Raw genomic sequence first — 18,345 nt, 5'->3', positions numbered from 1 at the left:
AGTAGGTTCATGTCAAACCCGGGTATTGATCATTGGCATGCACTTGAAAGGGTCATGCGCTATCTATGTGGTACAATGAGTTACGGGATTCACTATTCTGGGCACCCAGCTGTGCTTGAAGGATATAGTGACGCAAACTGGATCTCTGATGTAGATGATATCAAAGCCACTAGTGGGTATGTGTTTACCTTTGGAGGTGGCGCCGTATCATGGAGATCATGTAGGCAAACCATATTGACGAGGTCAACTATGGAAGCAGAACTTACTGCTTTAGACACAGCCACTGTAGAGTCAGAATGGCTGCGTGAGCTCTTGATGGACTTGCTGGTGGTTGAAAAACCTGTGCCGGCCATCCTCTTGAATTGTGACAACCAAACAGTTATTGTCAAAGTGAACAATTCTAAGGATAACGCGAAGTCATCAAGACACGTTAAAAGACGTTTGAAGTCTGTCAGGAAATTGCGAAACTCCGGAGTAATAACTGTTACGTATATTCAAACAGACAAAAACCTGGCAGATCCCTTTACTAAGGGGCTATCACGTGTGATAGATAGTGCATCGAGGGAGATGGGTTTGAGACCCATAGATGTTATGCCATAGCGGTAACCCAACCTTTGTGATCGGAGATCCCGTGAATTAGGACCTGGGAAAACAAGCTAGTGGTTTAACTGAGGAGAGTATTCTGTAACCCTCTCTATGTGAAGATGCATTACTCTCAAAATCTGTAAGGCAGGTTGGCAATATGCCTTAATGTGTTTCTATTGGCTATGATTAGCAAAGATGCTGTCCTACAGAGCATTCTTGAAAGAACACACCTATATGAGCCCGACTGTTAAACGTCGCAGTCTATGAGATTTGGGTGATCTCTAGTAAACTCATGAAGAGACCATGGAGTATGACGCATATGCTCCAACCCGCGGGGTAGGCTACTGGCAGCCATGTACTAGTTATGACTTTGAGTGAAATCTTGACGCACAAAACTTGCAATTCAAGGCGTAGTCCATTGTTCAAGTTGCTGATAGACGTAGCTTAAGGTACTAGGCGGAAGTTCAACTTAACAGTCTCTGCTGAAACACTGGTATATAAACAAGTAGTGAGGTTTGGCAAATCTCTAAATGGGCATTTGAGATCTGGTGGGGGATTGTTGAAATATTGGGCCATTTCAGCTTGGCCCATACTAGATTTCAGAAATTCCTAGAAATCTCAAAGCCCATGTGTGTGAGCCCATTTGGAATGCAGCCCAAATTTTTGGCTGCACAAAGGCAAGGGGTGGGAGCTAAGTTTAGTCCCACATGGAAAGTTGGGAGAGATGTAGACCAACATATAAGGTGGGGTGTTGCACCACTTGGTAAGTGAGTGAGAAGAGAAGTGCCACACGCGCGCTCCTCCTCCTCCTCCTCGCTCGCTCGACGCGTCACAGCTACACGTTGCCTAGGGTTTTTCCGCTGTGCGTCCGCGCTTATATAAATCCTTGCCCGGCTACACGCCGCACACAACCTGAAACCAACCGATCTAGGGTTTTGCCACCTCTCGCTGCTTGCGCCGCCTCCGTAGTCTACTCCATCCCGAGCGCCGGCGTGCACCGGCTAACGGGAGAGCAGGTCTCCGGAACCACTCGCCTTTGCGATCCTGTACGGGAGAGGGCGAATTAGGTTTTTGGGAAGCGCTCTGCGCGACTGCTCAAGCTCTTCATCACGGGTCGTCTTCCATCCAAGTCGGGCGGTGCTGCCTACCGCCGTCTTCATCGTCGTCTGCTTCGACCGGTCTTCTCCAACGTTGTGATCAACAACGTTACTGCGACGACTACATCTGCAAACGAACGGTACGTGCAATCTACTGATGTTCGTCTGTTCATCATGTTCTGCGAGTACATGTTTAGCTACTGCCTGTTTTCGTTCATCTTGTTGTTTAGTACATCTAGTATGTTCGAGTTACATGTGGTAGTAGCTGGTATTGTCATGGTTAATATTCTGGAATTAATAATGGAAATTGTGCCTAATTCTCCAACACTAGCTAGCTTGTCAGCCGCTGGTACGGTACGTAGAGATCAATGGCGGCGACGATGACGGTGGAGGAGGTGAGGAAGGCGCAGCGGGCGGAGGGACCGGCCACGGTGCTGGCGATCGGCACGGCGACGCCAGCAAACTGCGTGTACCAGGCCGACTACCCGGACTACTACTTCAAGATCACCAAGAGCGACCACATGGCAGACCTCAAGGAGAAGTTCAAGAGGATGTGTAAGTTCAATGAATTCCATTCCATTCTTCTTTGCCGTCTCTTTTGCCTTCTCTTGCATGGACACGCGACCTAACAAACGATGCTTCATTTCAGGTGACAAATCACAGATCAGGAAGAGGTACATGCACCTAACGGAGGAGATCCTACAGGACAACCCCAACATGTGCGCCTACATGGCGCCGTCTCTGGACGCGCGCCAGGACATTGTCGTCGTGGAGGTCCCCAAGCTCGGGAAGGCGGCGGCGCAGAAGGCGATCAAGGAGTGGGGCCAGCCCTGGTCTAAGATCACCCACCTTGTATTCTGCACCACCTCGGGTGTGGACATGCCGGGCGCCGACTACCAGCTGACCAAGATGCTCGGCCTGCGCCCGTCTGTGAAGCGCCTCATGATGTATCAGCAAGGCTGCTTCGCCGGTGGCACGGTGCTTCGCCTGGCCAAAGACCTCGCCGAGAACAACCGCGGCGCGCGCGTGCTGGTGGTCTGCTCGGAGATCACCGCGGTGACCTTCCGCGGCCCGCACGAATCCCACCTCGACTCTCTGGTTGGTCAGGCGCTCTTTGGTGACGGTGCAGCCGCGGTGATCGTCGGCGCGGACCCTGACATGCCCGTCGAGCGCCCCCTGTTCCAGCTGGTGTCTGCGAGCCAGACAATTCTGCCGGACTCGGAGGGCGCCATCGACGGCCACCTCCGGGAGGTTGGCCTCACCTTCCACCTTCTCAAGGATGTGCCTGGGCTCATCTCCAAGAACATCGAGCGCGCTCTGGAGGACGCCTTCAAGCCATTGGGCATCAATGACTGGAACTCCGTCTTCTGGATAGCGCACCCCGGTGGGCCAGCAATCCTTGACATGGTGGAGGCCAAGGTAAACCTGAACAAGGAACGGATGCGCGCCACCAGGCATGTCCTCTCCGAATATGGCAACATGTCAAGCGCATGTGTACTCTTCATCATGGATGAAATGCGCAAACAGTCTGCCGAGGATGGCCACACCACAACCGGCGAGGGAATGGACTGGGGCGTTCTCTTCGGGTTCGGCCCCGGCCTCACTGTGGAGACTGTTGTCCTCCATAGCGTCCCAATCACTGCCTAGACAATCACTTGTTCTCAATTTATCTTGGTCATGCAAAAATCTACTATACCGCTGCAACACTCAGTTAAGTTTGCTCTGTTGTATTCTACCCTATGTGGTTTGTATGTGTTGGTAGATGCATTCTCCTGTTTGTTTTTGTTTTTTGTTTTTTGCTTGAGAGGACGGATTTGGTAGATGAGAATTAGTTATGTCTCATGTAACTCTTATACCATAAGATGAAAACGCTTGATGATTCATTTTCGTTTTTGTGGGCTCACGCAGTGCATTTACTTCCTTCGCACGGGTTGTTTCAGCATTGTATTCCTTACGTGAGCCCTCCACAGTGTTGGCTAGATCTCAGTCGACTGATTTAACCAAGTCTCGGTCTAGTTATAAAACATATAAAAAGGAAGAAAAAATTAAAATTAAAATTAAAATTTTGCACAGATCTCCACGTAAAATCCAACGAATATAGCATCGACTAAGACTTCATTAAGTCTAAGTCGACTAAGATTTAGCAACCCCGTTTTCGATATGCCTATGGATGGCGGTGTTTTTTTTTTCTTTTCTCTATCATTTCTCTTGCTGGCAAAGCGATCGTATGGAAACGCATGTCCATTTCAGCGCTGTGTAAACGTTATCATTTTCTATGTTTGCTGTCAGACTGTGTAGTCCTAATGCTTTTTCATGGTCGGTGTAAAAAATTGTGTGTGGACAAATGTTTATATAAGTTTCAGTTTCATTGGGACGTCTGGTACCTCTTAGGGTTTCCTCTCCCATACGATAGCTAGAAGGCCAGGAATGCCACGACCGAGGAGGCCGCATAGAAGGCATGCGGCAGAGCCTCCATGAGAGCGTCCAGCTAGCGCCCCTCCAAGCCCAGGCCACTGCCAGACGAGGTCCTTGTCGACATGGTTGTCTCCGCTGCAACCAAGCTCTAGCTAGCACCTTTATGGCATGCCCTTCCACTAGAAACTAGTAGAGCATTTGCATCCAATTCTGTACAACACAGATGGAGGCATGGAATGAAATTCCTTGATTGGATGTTAATAAACCAAATTTCCATGGCAGTGGTAGATACTATAGTTCATGGCAACCCCATATGTGTAGTTCATGGCACGACAAATCTTATACCTGCCATGGCAAAAATTTGTACTAGGTACATGGCAAATTTTAAAAAAAAGTGTACAAGAAGTAATAACAGCAATTTTTTTGATTTTAATTCGAGTTAATTTTTAGACACCAAACTACATGGCAAATTTTCATATACCATTCCAAATTTGGCAAGTGTCTATGAAAAATCTATTATATACACTATGGCAAGTTTTTTGACATAACATGGCAATTCTTATTTTTGTACCTATGTCTATGGAAAATTCATTATATACACTATAGCATGTTTATTGAACATAACATGCCAAATTCTTTTTTTCCCTTCATATATTAAGGCAAAACTCTATTTTAGAGGTATGGGGGTCATTTTCTAGTGGAGCGATGGACCAGGTAAATGTATGTACCATGTTACTTGCCAACTTATAAGAAATTTTCCATGGAAAATTGTAAATAATTTACATGGACAATTGTAGGGATGTTTTTGAATTGTACCCATGGCAACTTCTAGATAACAATTTTTTCCTTAACATCGCCATTTTCAGTTTTTTTTCTTATTCTCAAGGCAAATTTAGGCCTTTTCGTTCCTCTAAATCATGGTGGTTTCTTATTATTTAGTAATTGTCCACCTGCATATTTATGAATTTTATAATTTTCATATGGAAAATTCAGATTTTTTTTTAATGTTCTCGTTTCAAGCTCTTTTGTTCACATGGCAAATTTATAAACATTTTCTCCATGTCCCATGGCGAATTCATAACAATTATGTTTTTCAAACACGGCAAATTTAGATTATTTTTTTGTAAGACTCCAGCGACAAGCTTTACATTTTTTTCTCACTTAGCCATGGCAATTTTTGAAATGTTTTCTACTTTTGCACATGCTGATTGTACATACTTTTTTTTCCTTTTTCTACATTTTTTCTACACATTGTTAGTTTGTAAAAAAAATGCACAGGTCGCATAGCAAATTCATAATATTTATATTTCCAAGCATGGCAAATTTATAATTTTTCATAATGCCCACATGGCAGTTTTATAAAACAATTGAACTTGCTACATGGAAAATTTATATATATCATGGAAAAAAATATTATTCACATGACAAGTTCATAGATTTCGTTTGTTTTCTAAAACATGTTTGCTTCTGGGATCGTGTTTGTACAGGAAGATGGAAAAAAATTACATCTTTTTGTTTCCATTTAAGGATGGAAATTTTAGCGAAAATATCATAGAAAAATGTACATATTTAGTTCTTTCTAAGAAAAATTGTTCTATGCAGAATGTAAATGTTGTAAAATGTTTCTGGCAAATGTAGAACATTTTTGTTTTACAAACCATGGCAATTGTAGAAATTTTTATTATGCTTTCTTGTGGCAACTTTAGGAAAAACCATGGAAATTATTTGAACTTGTTTCCACTTTTATAACTACAAATGTAGATGTTTTTGCCTTTTTCTAATAACAATTGTTACCATGGTCGATTGCATTGTGAGTAAAACAAACCAATTAATATTTTACCATGATGTATAAATCAAAATGTGTACAATTTGTCATGTTGCCATGCTTTCATATTCCATTCATATACTTGTACACATAGTTGTGATTTTTTGTAGGTATTTTATGTTTGTTAACTTTTCAATCATGGCCTTTTCATAATTAAGAGCATGGCAATCTTCGTTTTAATGGCATAAAATTTTATTTACAATGCCAAATACTACATATTTCTATTTAGTTGGGGCATGTTCACCGGGGTTGTGTGGTCGAGCCATTTGGAGCGTATAAATTTTTTGTGTGGTCGAGCCATTTCGAGCGTATAAATTGTGTGTGTGGTCGAGCCATTTGGAGCGTCGCCTGCAGTTTTTTGTTTGTGTGGTCGAGCCATTTGGACCGTATAAATTGTTCCCGCCCACAACCCCCCAATGTCGATGTCAGCTCTGTATGCACGTCCTTGAGATATGACGTTTGTAGCTATGCGCATTGGCTTCATTGAAATTCCCCAGACGAGTTGCTTTCTGTATTCTAATTAGTCGACACATTCTTTTTATGTGCCTTTAGCGACATGCCTCGGAAATTCACAGGGGCACACACCTGCAGAGACGCACCGGCCGCTCGATTACCTTATGATCCACAAAGTCACTAGATCCCACATGAGGGCACAACAACTTTTAAAGTTCTAGTTTCTGAAACTTATAATTTTTCGGTCGCTCGTACCAAATTTAAAAGTTGAAAGTTAAAACTTACAATTTCATTGGTTACGGGTTCTGAAACTTACAATTATGTTGATCGCTAGTACCAAGTGGGAAGTTGAAACTTAAGGAAATTTTAGAAACTCATCAAAACGTATACTCATTTAAAATACCTTGTCACCAGAAAAGCGAATATGCAACCAACACTTAATTTGGAATTTTGGTTCAAGCCATATGCAACATGGCGAATTAAAAGCCAAAAGAAAAGAAGGATGTGTGCCCCTGCCCTTGCGTGCTACAAATCCCATCCCGATCCGCCTCTCTGTGTTTGGTCTTCCTTGTCAGGATCCTGATGACCCACAAGTATAGTGGACCTATCGTAGCTTTTTGATACGTAAGAGTGTCGAACCCAACAAGGAGCAGAAGGAATTGACAAGTAGTTTTTAGCAAGGTGTCAATATAAATGTTTTAAACATAATTTGATACGTTGTTTGATAGCAAGATAATTTGTAACAATATAAATAGTAACAAATGTAAAAGAGGGTAGCAAGTGCCCCAATCCTTATGTATGCTAAGGACAAGCTGGTGGCGTTTCTTATACTCGCTAAAACACTCTTGAAGACACACGGGAATTTTGTAAGTTACTTTCACCGTGATTTATTAAGTTATCGTTCATTGCCTTGATATGTGTTGTGAGGGTGGACCGGAGCTACGGTCTACTTACTTGAACAAATACCTACTTATGATTATATCCTCCATGCAAACATCCACAAATACAAAGTGATTAAGATAAATCTAGCTAATGCATTGAACAAAAGGATTCCAAACAGCTGCTCACGGTACAATTCATAAACTGGGGTTTGGGTTTTTAATCACTCCCACAAACCGTCATCTATAAACTAATTCCATAATGGCTTCCACTAGGCCTAAAGATGGTGAGGTGTCATGTAGTCGATGTTCACATAACACCACTAGAGGAAGAACAACACAACATATCATCAAAACATTAAATGGTATTCAACTTCACATGATTACTAGCAACAACAACGTCTAATCAACACACATATGTACTCCCATATCCTATAGAACTCAATGATCCAATCACAAAACATCATACGGATCATGATCAGTGGGTATAAATATATGATGAACAGTCTGATCATAACAATCTTTCATCGATAAATCTCCTATGTATCAACTACAAGGTGTAATCAACACGTATGTACTCCCAGCAACCAATCTGAACTTTAATACAAAGATTGAGAAGATGGATGAACTAGGGTATGGAGATGGGATGGTGTTGGTGAAGATGTTGATGGAGATGATGATCCCGACGATGCACAGAGTGTTGCTGATGATGATGTCTGCAACTGCCCCCTTGATGTCTGCTAGAACTACGTCGGTATTTCCCCAAAGAGGAAGGGATGATGCAGCACATCAACGGTAGGTATTTCCCTCGGTGATGAGACCAAGGTTATCGAACGAGTAGAAGAACCACGCAACACTACGTGAATGGCACCTGCACACAAATAAAAAATTCTCGCAACCCGACGTATTAAAGGGGTTTGTCAATCCTTTTCGTGCAACGGCTCCAGAAATTGGCAAATGGACATGAGAAAGTTGTAATAAATTGATAGATAGATCGCCAAATAAAATAAAATACAGCAAGGTATTTTTGTATTTTTGGTTTAACAGATCTGAAAGTAAAAGAAAATAAAAATATATCGCAAAGGCAAATATAATAAAGAAGAGACCCGGGGGCCGTAGATTTCACTAGTGGCTTCTCTCGAGAAAACTAGCAAACGATGGGTGAACAAATTACTATTGGGCAATTGATAGAACTTCAAATAATCATGACGATATCCAGTCAATGCTCATTATATAGGCATCACGTCCAAGATTAGTAGACCAACTCCTGCCTGCATCTACTACTATTACTCCACACATCGACTGTTGCCCAGCATGCATCTAGTGTATTAAGTTCATGGAAAATTGGAGTAATGCAGTAAGAACGATGACATGATGTAGACAAGATATTTTTATGTATAAATAGACCCCCATCTTGTTATCCTTAATGGCAACGATACATACGTGTCGGTTCCCCTTTTGTCACTGGGATCAAGCACCGTAAGATCGAACCCATCACAAGGCACCTCTTCCCATTTCAAGATAAATAAATTAAGTTGGCCAAACAAAACCCAAATATCGGAGAAGAAATACGAGGCTACAAGCAATCATCCATATAAGAGATCAAAGAAGACTCAAATAACTTTCATGGATAAAAACATAGATCTGATCATAAACTCAAAGTTCATCGGATTCCAATAAACACACCGCAAAAAGAGTTACATCATATGGATCTCCAAGAGACCATTGTATTGAGAATCAAAAGAGAGAGAGAGAGGAAGCCATCTAGCTACTAACTACGGACTCGTAGGTCTACAAAGAACTACTCACGCATCAACGGAGAGGCACCAATGGGCATGATGAACCCCTCCGTGATGGTGTCTAGATTGGATCTCGTGTTTCTGGAACTTGCGGCGGCTGGATTTGATTTTCATCGACTCCCCTAGGGTTTCTGGAATATTGGGGTATTTATAGAGCAAAGAGGCGGTGTGGGAGGCCACCAAGGTGAGCACAACCCACCAGGGCGCGCCTAGGCCTCCAAGCGCGCCCTGGTGTCTTCTGCTCACCTCGGGCTCCCTCTTCAGTACTTATTTGGCCCACTGGATGTCTTCTGGTCCCGAAAAAATCCACAAAAAATTTCGCTGCATTTGGACTCCGTTTGGTATTGATTTCTTGTGATGTAAAAAAGAAGCAGAAAACAGCAATTGGCACCGGGCACTATGTCAATAGGTTAGTACCAAAACATGATATAAAATGACTATAAATGATTGTAAAACATCCAAGAATGATAATATAACAGCATGGAACAATTAAAAATTATAGCGTATCACCCCTCTGAAAGGAAGTTTCCCTCAGAAAATCGCTCCACCCAAGAGGAATATCCGTGATTTTTTCTATGAAAAGTGGAATTTATGGCCAAAGGACACCGGGAAGCAAGACACCAGGGGCCCACGCGGTCACGTGGCGCGGCTTAGTGAAAGTGCGTTATATCGACTAGAGGGGGGGTGAATAGGCGATTTTTATGAAATTCTTCACTGAGGAATTTGCTCGTGAGGAAATTCCTTAGCGAAGAAAAACTAGCAGCGGAATAAGTACTCAGAAGTAAACATAGCAAGTTAAATGCATGGTCATCATGATGAAATGAAGACAAACACAGAGTACAGAAAGCGTAAGCACAGGATAGCTCTAGATGAAGACAAACGGACTGAAGAAATTGAACTGAGGAATTTGTGAAAGTCTTCAGTCAAAGTCTTCAAACACAGATATGAACAAACAAACAACACAGTAATGAGGAAATGAAAGTGTTGAGGAAATAGAACCAGTAAGCTTGGTGAAGACAATGATTTGGTAGACCAGTTCCAACTGCTGTCTCAGTTGTACATCTGGTTGGAGCGGCTGAGTATTTAAACTCGAGGACACCTAGTCCCGGACACACAGTCCTCACCGTATTCTCCTTGAGCTAAGGACACACAGTCCTCGCCCAATCACTCGTGGTAAGTCTTCACGTGACTTCCAAACCTTCACAGACTAGGTCACTCGGCGATCCGCAATTCCTCTTGGATGCTCTAGACCATGACGCCTAACCGTCTGGAAGAAGCACAGTCTTCAAAGATAACAAGTGTCGGATCCACGCAGGATCAATCTCTTCAGTGATGCTCAATCAATTTGGGTTTGTAGGTGTTTTGGGTTTGGATTCGGATTTTCCTCACTTGATGATTTTCACTCAAATTCCTCGGAGGATGGGTTGCTCTCAAATGACAAGTGTCAAGTTCTCTCGGAGCAGCCAACCAGCTAGTGGTTGTAGGGGGCGGCTATTTATAGCCTAGGAAGCAGCCCGACATGATAAGACATAAATGCCCTTCAATGATATGACCGTTGGATGGATAAGATATTTTGGGACAGCTGGCGCGTAGCACAGCAACGGTCGGAAATTTGAGGTACAAATTCCTCCGGGCTATCATGTTCCTCACTGTGTAGGCAATTCGCACTGGCAAATTCCTAACTCCTCAGTCAGAGCAAAGTCCTCAGTGACCAGAAGAACTGCGTCTCTGTCACTGAAGAAATTGACTGAACTGTATGAGATTTCCAATGGCTTCACTCGAAGGGATTGGTAGGTGTAGGATTTGAGTTGAGCATCACTTGGAAATTTTCTCCTTAGTATTTCCTCGACCCCCTTTAACAGTACGGTGTTTCCTATGACTCAAGAAAGAGAAAAACTAAACTACGAAAGCAAAAGTCTTCACGCTTCATGTTCCTCGAATGAATACCAAGTCTTCAAGGTCACACCATTTTCTTCAGTTTCAAAGTCTTCAGAATATCAGAGTCTTCAGTCGAAGAACTTCATTTTTAGGGGTCGACTTTCACTGTAAATATCAAACTCCTCATGGACTTATAGACCTGTGTACACTCATAAACACATTAGTTGCTCAACCTATAAGTCTTCAATACACCAAAATCACTAAGGGGAACTAGATGCACTTACAATCTCCCCCTTTTTGGTGATTGATGACAATATAGGTTAAGTTTTCAACGGGGATAAATATATGAAGTGTAAGTACTGATATTGAGGAATTTGATAGCAAGATATAGAAGAACTCCCCCTGAAGATGTGCATAGTGAGGAATTTGCTTTTGAAGCAATGCACACTTGAAGAGTTGAATCATGGAGATATCCCCCTATATCTTGTAATTCATACACGCATTTGATATATGATTTGAAGAATTTGAAATGCATGATGAAATATGGTGCCTGGTGCAATTCAGCATGCGTGCGATAATATAAATGAGGAATAAGCATGCAGAATAGTGCATCAAATGTATCAGAGCTCAAGCACGTATCGAAGCATAATGCAACAAAAGTATCAAAGCACCGAGCACCATAGGGTTAAGATTACAACTTGATCCAATAAAAGTTTCGGAAGAACAAGAGTTGTAACTTAAAAAATAAGCCCTTATTATAGACCCGCTTGAAGACTAACTCAGATTTCTCCCCCTTTGTCATCAAATGACCAAAAGGATCGAAACTGAGGACTAACGCCCCTGAAGATAATCAAGTTGATGGAGGAGCGCCAGCGTTGTTGGGGTCGGTTGTTGAAGTAGGGCCTGCTGCAGTGTCGTCCAAGTCTTCATTTTCATCAGTGTCGCGTGATGAAGAATATGAACTAGCCACCAAGGAAGGAACCTTGACCTTCTTGAATTTCTTCAGCGGAGGTGCCGACCAGGCAAATTCTTCCTTGAGGCCCATGTTCTCCAAATCTTCAGCACTATATACTTGAGACAGAACAGCCCAGGTGCGGTTGAAGGTTTCATGAAGGTAGTAATGGTTTTTCTTCACTGCATTATATGTGGCAGTCATGTTGTGAAGAATTGAACCAAACTGACGCTTGACCCATTTGTGATTGCGATCAACCTTTTGATGAAGACTAAGGAGTAACTCACGATCAGTCATCACCCTGGGTGCTGTGGCTTGAGGATTTTGCTTGGCAGTGTTAGCAGCAGAGTCATGTGTGGCAGAGTCATCATTGGTGGAATACGAAGCAGCTTTGCGAAATTGTCCATCCAATGGACGAATGCCTTCATCTATCACAGCAGTGGCCTTGCCCTTTTCTTCAGCTGAGGAAAATGTCCTTTTGAGGACTTCAATAGGAGGCAAGTAGCTGCAGTGGTTGAGAGTTTCAGCTTTGTAATTGAGTGAAGACCTTGTCCTGATGAATCTCATAATCCAAGGTGCATAAGTCTTCAGCTCAAATGGTGACATAGCAACGTTGGCAAGAGTCCTCATGAAGAAATCATGGAAGTTTATGGGAACGCCATGTATGATGTTGAAAAGCATATTCTTCATGATGCCAACAATTTCTTCATCTGAAGAATCATGTCCTTTGATTGGACTCATTGTCTTCGTCAGAATACGATAGACAGTCCTTGGCACATACAGCAATTCCTTGACGAGGAATTTGGTACGAGGTGATTGCCCTGGCTTCAGAGGCTTCATCAGCACTTGCATATAGTGATTTGACAGTTCAGGTTCATCATATACGCAACGCGCATCTTCAGTGGGTGGACTAAGAGAAAGGCAGCGAAGCAATTCAGTTGCTGGGGCCTTGTAATGTGTGTTCTCTGTCATCCAGTCCAGAAACCATGAATTCACATCTTTAGCATTGCCTGTGATGTGCAGTGTTGCATAGAACGGAAGAATAAGCTCTTCATTCCAATCGCATATGTCTGTGCAAAAGTTGAGCAGCCCAGCGTCGTGAAGAACACTGAGGACTGGCGTGAAGCACGACATAGATTTCATATCCACGTGAGGAATATGTGCATGGTCAAAGACTTTGTCTTTGTTGTACAGCACTGAGGAATAGAAATTTGCTTGGCTGGCTATCCAGAAGCGTCTCTTCCTTATGCGAGCAGAGTCATATGGATTGTATTCAGTGAAGAACACATGCTCGCCATAGAAATCTTCAGCCTTGAATTTCTGCTTCCTTGAGAATGGATCCTTTGGCCTTGGCAGAGGGGTATCAGTGAGTTGCATCACAACCTCAGGAATCGCAAACTCAGTTTCTTCAGGCTGAGGAACTTCAGGATTTTCCTCAGGTGCAGTCACCTGTTCAGTTGCAGCAGCAGTGTCATCAGCACTAGTGGCTGGAATTTCTTCATTCACAGAATCAGTGGGACGAGTGTCAGAGCCCATTTGCACTGTTGGTGAAGGGGAGTGAGGAATTTGCTGCAGGGGAGTGAAGAGTGGTGAATTTGGATGCTGACTTTCCCAAAAGTCGTCATTCATCACTGGAGTTGTGCTTCCAATATCCACATCTTCATCATCAATTTCTTCAACACCTGCCTCTTCAGCATCAAACTGAGGCATTGGTGATGAAACCATCGGGGTTGAAGGGATGGTATCCACTTCAATTTCTTCATCAATCTGCTCTGAGGAAGCAGCAGACTGAGTTTCTTCATCAGATCCGCTTGGGATCGCATATTCTTCACCAAAAGGAACAAGGTCCTTTGATGGCATGGAGGAGACAGGAATGGCATCGATGGGATTTGCATAAGAGCTTTTCATCGGCTTCATCTTCTTGGGAGCTGAAGATTCTGAAGCGGCCGATGCCTTCCTTTTCTTCACTGCAGCTCGCTCTGCAGCCTTTGTTTTCTTCACATCTAAAGCATAAGGAAGAATTGGAGTTGGAGTTGGTGCAGGTGGAGCTGAGGAATCTGGTTGTTTGACCTCAGGCGCAACTGATGCAGTTGCCCTGGTTTCTTCAATTTCTTTAGGCACATCACTAGTGGATGCCCTGGTAATTTCTTCAGTAGCTGGAGCAGAGTCATCAGCCTTAGAGCTGGCATTTTCTTCAGCAGTCTGAATATCATCAGCCGTGCTGGCATGTTCTTCAGTGGGCTGAACAGATGCTTCAGCTTGAGGAATTTGTGTTGAGGTTGTGCCTTTGGTGATGGAGTTAGTTAGCCTCACAAATCTGGCCTTGGCTCCTTGCCAATCAGCATAGTATGAGTCAAAGTTGTCGCTGAGGGCTTTGATCTCAGCTTGCATTTTAACAAGTTCATCAGGAGTCATCGTGACAACATTTTTCTTCAGTATCTTTTCCTTGCGATACTGGGTCTTCTTGATTTCTCTGGCCCGATCATATTTCCACTTCTCTTCTTGGATGAAGTGAGTCAGCATGTGACTTTGGCCAGGTGTAAGCTTAAAATCAGGCATAGGAGTGTTGGGATCCTTGTGCCAGAGATCAATATAGTCTAGGATCGCTCTTGGATCCAACAGCATGGGCACAGGTGTGCCTTTGGCTTTAGCAGCCCTTTCTTGTCGATCCCTGATGATTTCAGTGAGTTCTTCTTCATCAGCTTCATCATCATCAGATGGAACAGAGAAGACCACTTGCTTCTTTGGACTTGGGCGAGTGCCGCGTCCAGCGGTAGCCTTTTTCTTCAGCAAGGAAGGTCCAGCTGAGGATTTTGGTGCAGCTGAGGAACTCGCTGAGACACCAGAGGCAATAGAGATGCCAGTTGTCCTTTGGCATGATGCCAGATGCACAGGTGTTGAGGACTTTCTCGGAGGCGCTGAGGACTTTGGTGGAGCAGGGGCAGTATGAGGAATTTGCTTTGAGGATTTTGAAACTTCTGGCCGTGAGGGCGCAGTTGAGGAACTTGGCCGTGAGGGCATTGAAGGTGAAGCACTTGGCTTGCGAGTGGGCTTCTTCATCATAGATTTCCTCGGCTTAGCAGAAGCCTTAGTGGCAGCAGCAGCAGCAGATTCTTCATTGAATTTCTTCACTGCCTCTTGTGCTTGCTTCTGCAGTTTAGCTTGGCGCTTGGCCCATTCTTGAGGAAATTCCTCACCTCTTCTTATGCTTGTGGGATTAGCTAGTTGTCCAGGTGCCAATGGAGGGCGTTGACATGGAGGGTTTACAGCGAATTTCTTCATGTACTTAGGAGTAACATATCTGTACTCCCTCCATTCTCTTGCCCATCTCCTTTCAATCTTCTGTATGCGCACCTTGCGCTGATTTTTATCTTCTTCAGGAGGTGTGCAATACCCAGCATAAATGTCCTCAGGTATTTCAAAAGCAGTCATGACCTCTGGTCTCTTTCCGCCTTTCTGTGGCCTTTTACCTTCTGCCATATTCTTCAGATGAGGAATTTGAACAATGGAATTCTCTGAAGAAGTATGCAACTTTTCTTCGAGGAACGCTGCAAATGAGTTAAGTTGATGAGAACCTAAAGATTCAGTAGCTGACATGTGTACCTGTGAACAGAGTATAGTTGCGAGGAATTTGACGAGGTCATATGCGTTCTTAGAGGGTTTTTCAAAAAGAAAAAGTTTGAGAAATTTTGACCAGATTCGTCTTGAGGAATTTCACTAAGCGCCATAAATCTTAGGTTCCAGAGTTGTATAGACCGTGGATCCACACAATTGAGGAATCTTGAAGAAATTGAGGCTTAGGGAAACGAATCAAGAACAGAGAATAAGTGAGGTGTTTTGTGTGTGAGGATTTGAAGAATAAAACACCATTGAAGATTTTGTAACAAAATTTCAGATCAAAGAGGGCAGTAAAAATAGCTTTTAATTACCCTGAATGAAGAACACGACGAACTGGGAGTTGAAATAGTGAAGTTCGTCAATGCAGATCTTCCACGCCCTAACTTGGCGGAGGAAGACGTCTACGGCGGCGGCGGAGGTGAAGATTTCCGCTGTCGGCGCGAGTACGTCGGCGACGAGGTCGAGGCAGTTAAGCTCTTCCTCACCGGCGGCGATGGAGTAGCGGCGGCGCTAGGGTTTTGGAAGCTCGAGCGGGGGAAATGAGATCGAGCGGGGTAAAGAAGTAAGGACGGCGACGGAGGGGTATTTATAGCCGCAGTGAAAAACTGCTCGTCCGAAGATTTAGGACGAACGTGCCCCTGGCCGTTCTCCTTCACTTGACATGTGTCACCCACGTACTGTGTAGTGGAGATCGTGTAAGATCGTGGGTGAATAGGATAATCCATCGTGGGAAGTGGAACGGATTGAGCGGCAAAACCGAAAGTTTAGATAAGATCTGTTTTAACGTTCCGTTCGCAATTTCTTCAGCTGACAAGGACACAGTGAAGAATTTGAACGAGTTTCAAAATAGAACGCACATGAAGAATTTGTGAATAGACTGGATTGAGTATAGCATAGAGGGGAAGGGTCCGATCACATTCACTTAGCAGAAAAGTTCAAACTTGAAGAAATAGCTATAAGTGAATGCTGTAGAGGACATAAACTCATATATATATATATATATAGTCAATGAGGAAAACGACGGTAAAAGTGAAGAATTTGCAAAGTTGAAGAATTTGAAAGATTCAGGAATTTCAAAAATTGAGGAAAAATCCAAATTGAAGATTTTCAACTTTTTGTGGTGGCGCGACCCACCGTGTAAGAATGATGATTTCAGATACCGCGTACAATTGTCGTAGGGTTCTGAGAATCAAATTCTTCATTGATTTCCTCACACTTAGAGTGTTATTCTTCATTGATTGAAGAAAAACGTTTCTTCATGTGTTGCACATCTAAGTCATCAATTTTGCATAAGTGTTAGGATGAGTGCATTTTTCAAAGTACATTCGAAGATTCTAAGATATTTAGCTCACACCGCAACTTGCTAAATCTCTTCTCATCCAAGGGCTTAGTGAAGATATCGGCTAGCTGTTCTTCAGTCTTCACATGCTCAATAGAAATGTCTCCCTTCAACACATGATCACGAAGAAATGATGATGGATCTGAATGTGCTTTGTCTTCGAGTGCTGAACTGGGTTATGAGCAATCTTGATGGCACTCTCATTGTCACAGGGGAGAGGCACATTCTTCACGTTGACGCCATAGTCCTTGAGTGTTTCCTTCATCCATAGTAGTTGAGCACAGCAAGAACCAGCAGCAATGTACTCAGCTTCAGCAGTAGACAGTGATACGCAGTTCTGTTTCTTCGAGGACCAACAGACCAAGGATCGTCCGAGGAAATGACACATACCAGATGTTGACTTGCGATCCACACGGTCACCAGCATAGTCAGAATCAGAATATCCAATAAGGTCAAAGTCTGAGCCCTTGGGGTACCATAATCCTAGTGTTGGTGTGTGAGCTAGATATCGAAGAATATGCTTCACAGCCGTATGGTGTGATTCCTTTGGTGCAGCTTGAAATCGTGCACACATGCAAACACTAAGCATTATGTCTGGCCTAGATGCACATAAGTACAATAAAGAGCCAATCATGGAGCGGTATACCTTGTGATCGAAGTCAGTACCATTTTCATCAGTGCATAGATGACCACTTGTGGGCATAGGAATTTTGAGACCTTTGCAATCTTGCATGCCGAATTTCTTCAGGACATCCTTGAGGTATTTCTCCTGAGATATGAATATCCCATTGTGCTGTTGACGAATTTGTAGACCTAAGAAGAATTTCAGTTCTCCCATCATAGACATTTGATATTCTTCACTCATTATATAGGCAAATTCATTACTATAACGTTGGTCAGTACAGCCAAAGATGATATCATCAACATATATTTGGCACACAAACAGTTCACCATCATATGATTTAGTAAAAAGAGTGGGATCGAGTGAACCGGGTGTGAAGCCTTTCTTCATGAAGAATTCCTTCAATGTGTCATACCACGCCCGTGGGGCCTGCTTGAGGCCATAGAGGGCCTTGTTAAGTCTGAAGACTTTGTCAGGATGTTTTGGATCTTCAAAACCTGGGGGTTGAGCAACATATACTTCTTCCTCAATCTTACCATTGAGGAATGCACTTTTCACATCCATTTGGTATAAGATGATATCATGATGGTTAGCATAAGCAAGTAATATGCGAATAGCTTCAAGTCTAGCAATAGGTGCAAATGTTTCATCGAAGTCAATTCCTTCAACCTGTGTGTAGCCTTGAGCTACCAGTCGTGCCTTGTTCCTCACCACAACACCATTTTCGTCTTGCTTGTTGCGGTAGATCCACTTTGTACCAATGATGTTATGCTTGCGAGGATCGGGAAGATTGACTAGTTCCCATACGTTGTTGAGCTTGAACTGATGTAATTCTTCTTGCATGGCCTAAATCCACTCAGGCTCCAGAAATGCCTCATCTACCT

At 43.3% G+C, this 18,345-nt stretch overlaps 1 protein-coding gene across 1 annotated transcript; it reads left to right on the top strand.

Moving 5' to 3' along the window:
• Positions 1-2,050: 2,050 nt before the first annotated feature.
• LOC123184282 (chalcone synthase 2) lies at positions 2,051-3,446 on the top strand. The gene is made up of 2 exons (XM_044596428.1): positions 2,051-2,237; positions 2,332-3,446. Exons 1-2 carry the CDS (start codon positions 2,051-2,053, stop codon positions 3,327-3,329), a joined length of 1,185 nt encoding a protein of 394 aa, XP_044452363.1. The 3' UTR covers positions 3,330-3,446.
• The last annotated feature ends 14,899 nt before the right edge of the window (positions 3,447-18,345 follow it).

Source organism: Triticum aestivum, chromosome 2A, assembly GCF_018294505.1.
Source record: "Triticum aestivum cultivar Chinese Spring chromosome 2A, IWGSC CS RefSeq v2.1, whole genome shotgun sequence".
Lineage (NCBI taxonomy): Eukaryota > Viridiplantae > Streptophyta > Magnoliopsida > Poales > Poaceae > Triticum > Triticum aestivum.
Note: the sequence above shows the minus strand (reverse complement) of the source record. Positions and strands in the feature narration are given on the sequence as shown.

Coding starts and splice junctions, on each gene's coding strand:
- LOC123184282 (XM_044596428.1), top strand. CDS start 2,051: ATGGCGGCGACGATGACGGTGGAGGAGGTGAGGAAGGCGCAGCGGGCG. Junction 2,238..2,331: donor GGAGAAGTTCAAGAGGATGT/GTAAGTTCAATG, acceptor GCTTCATTTCAG/GTGACAAATCACAGATCAGG.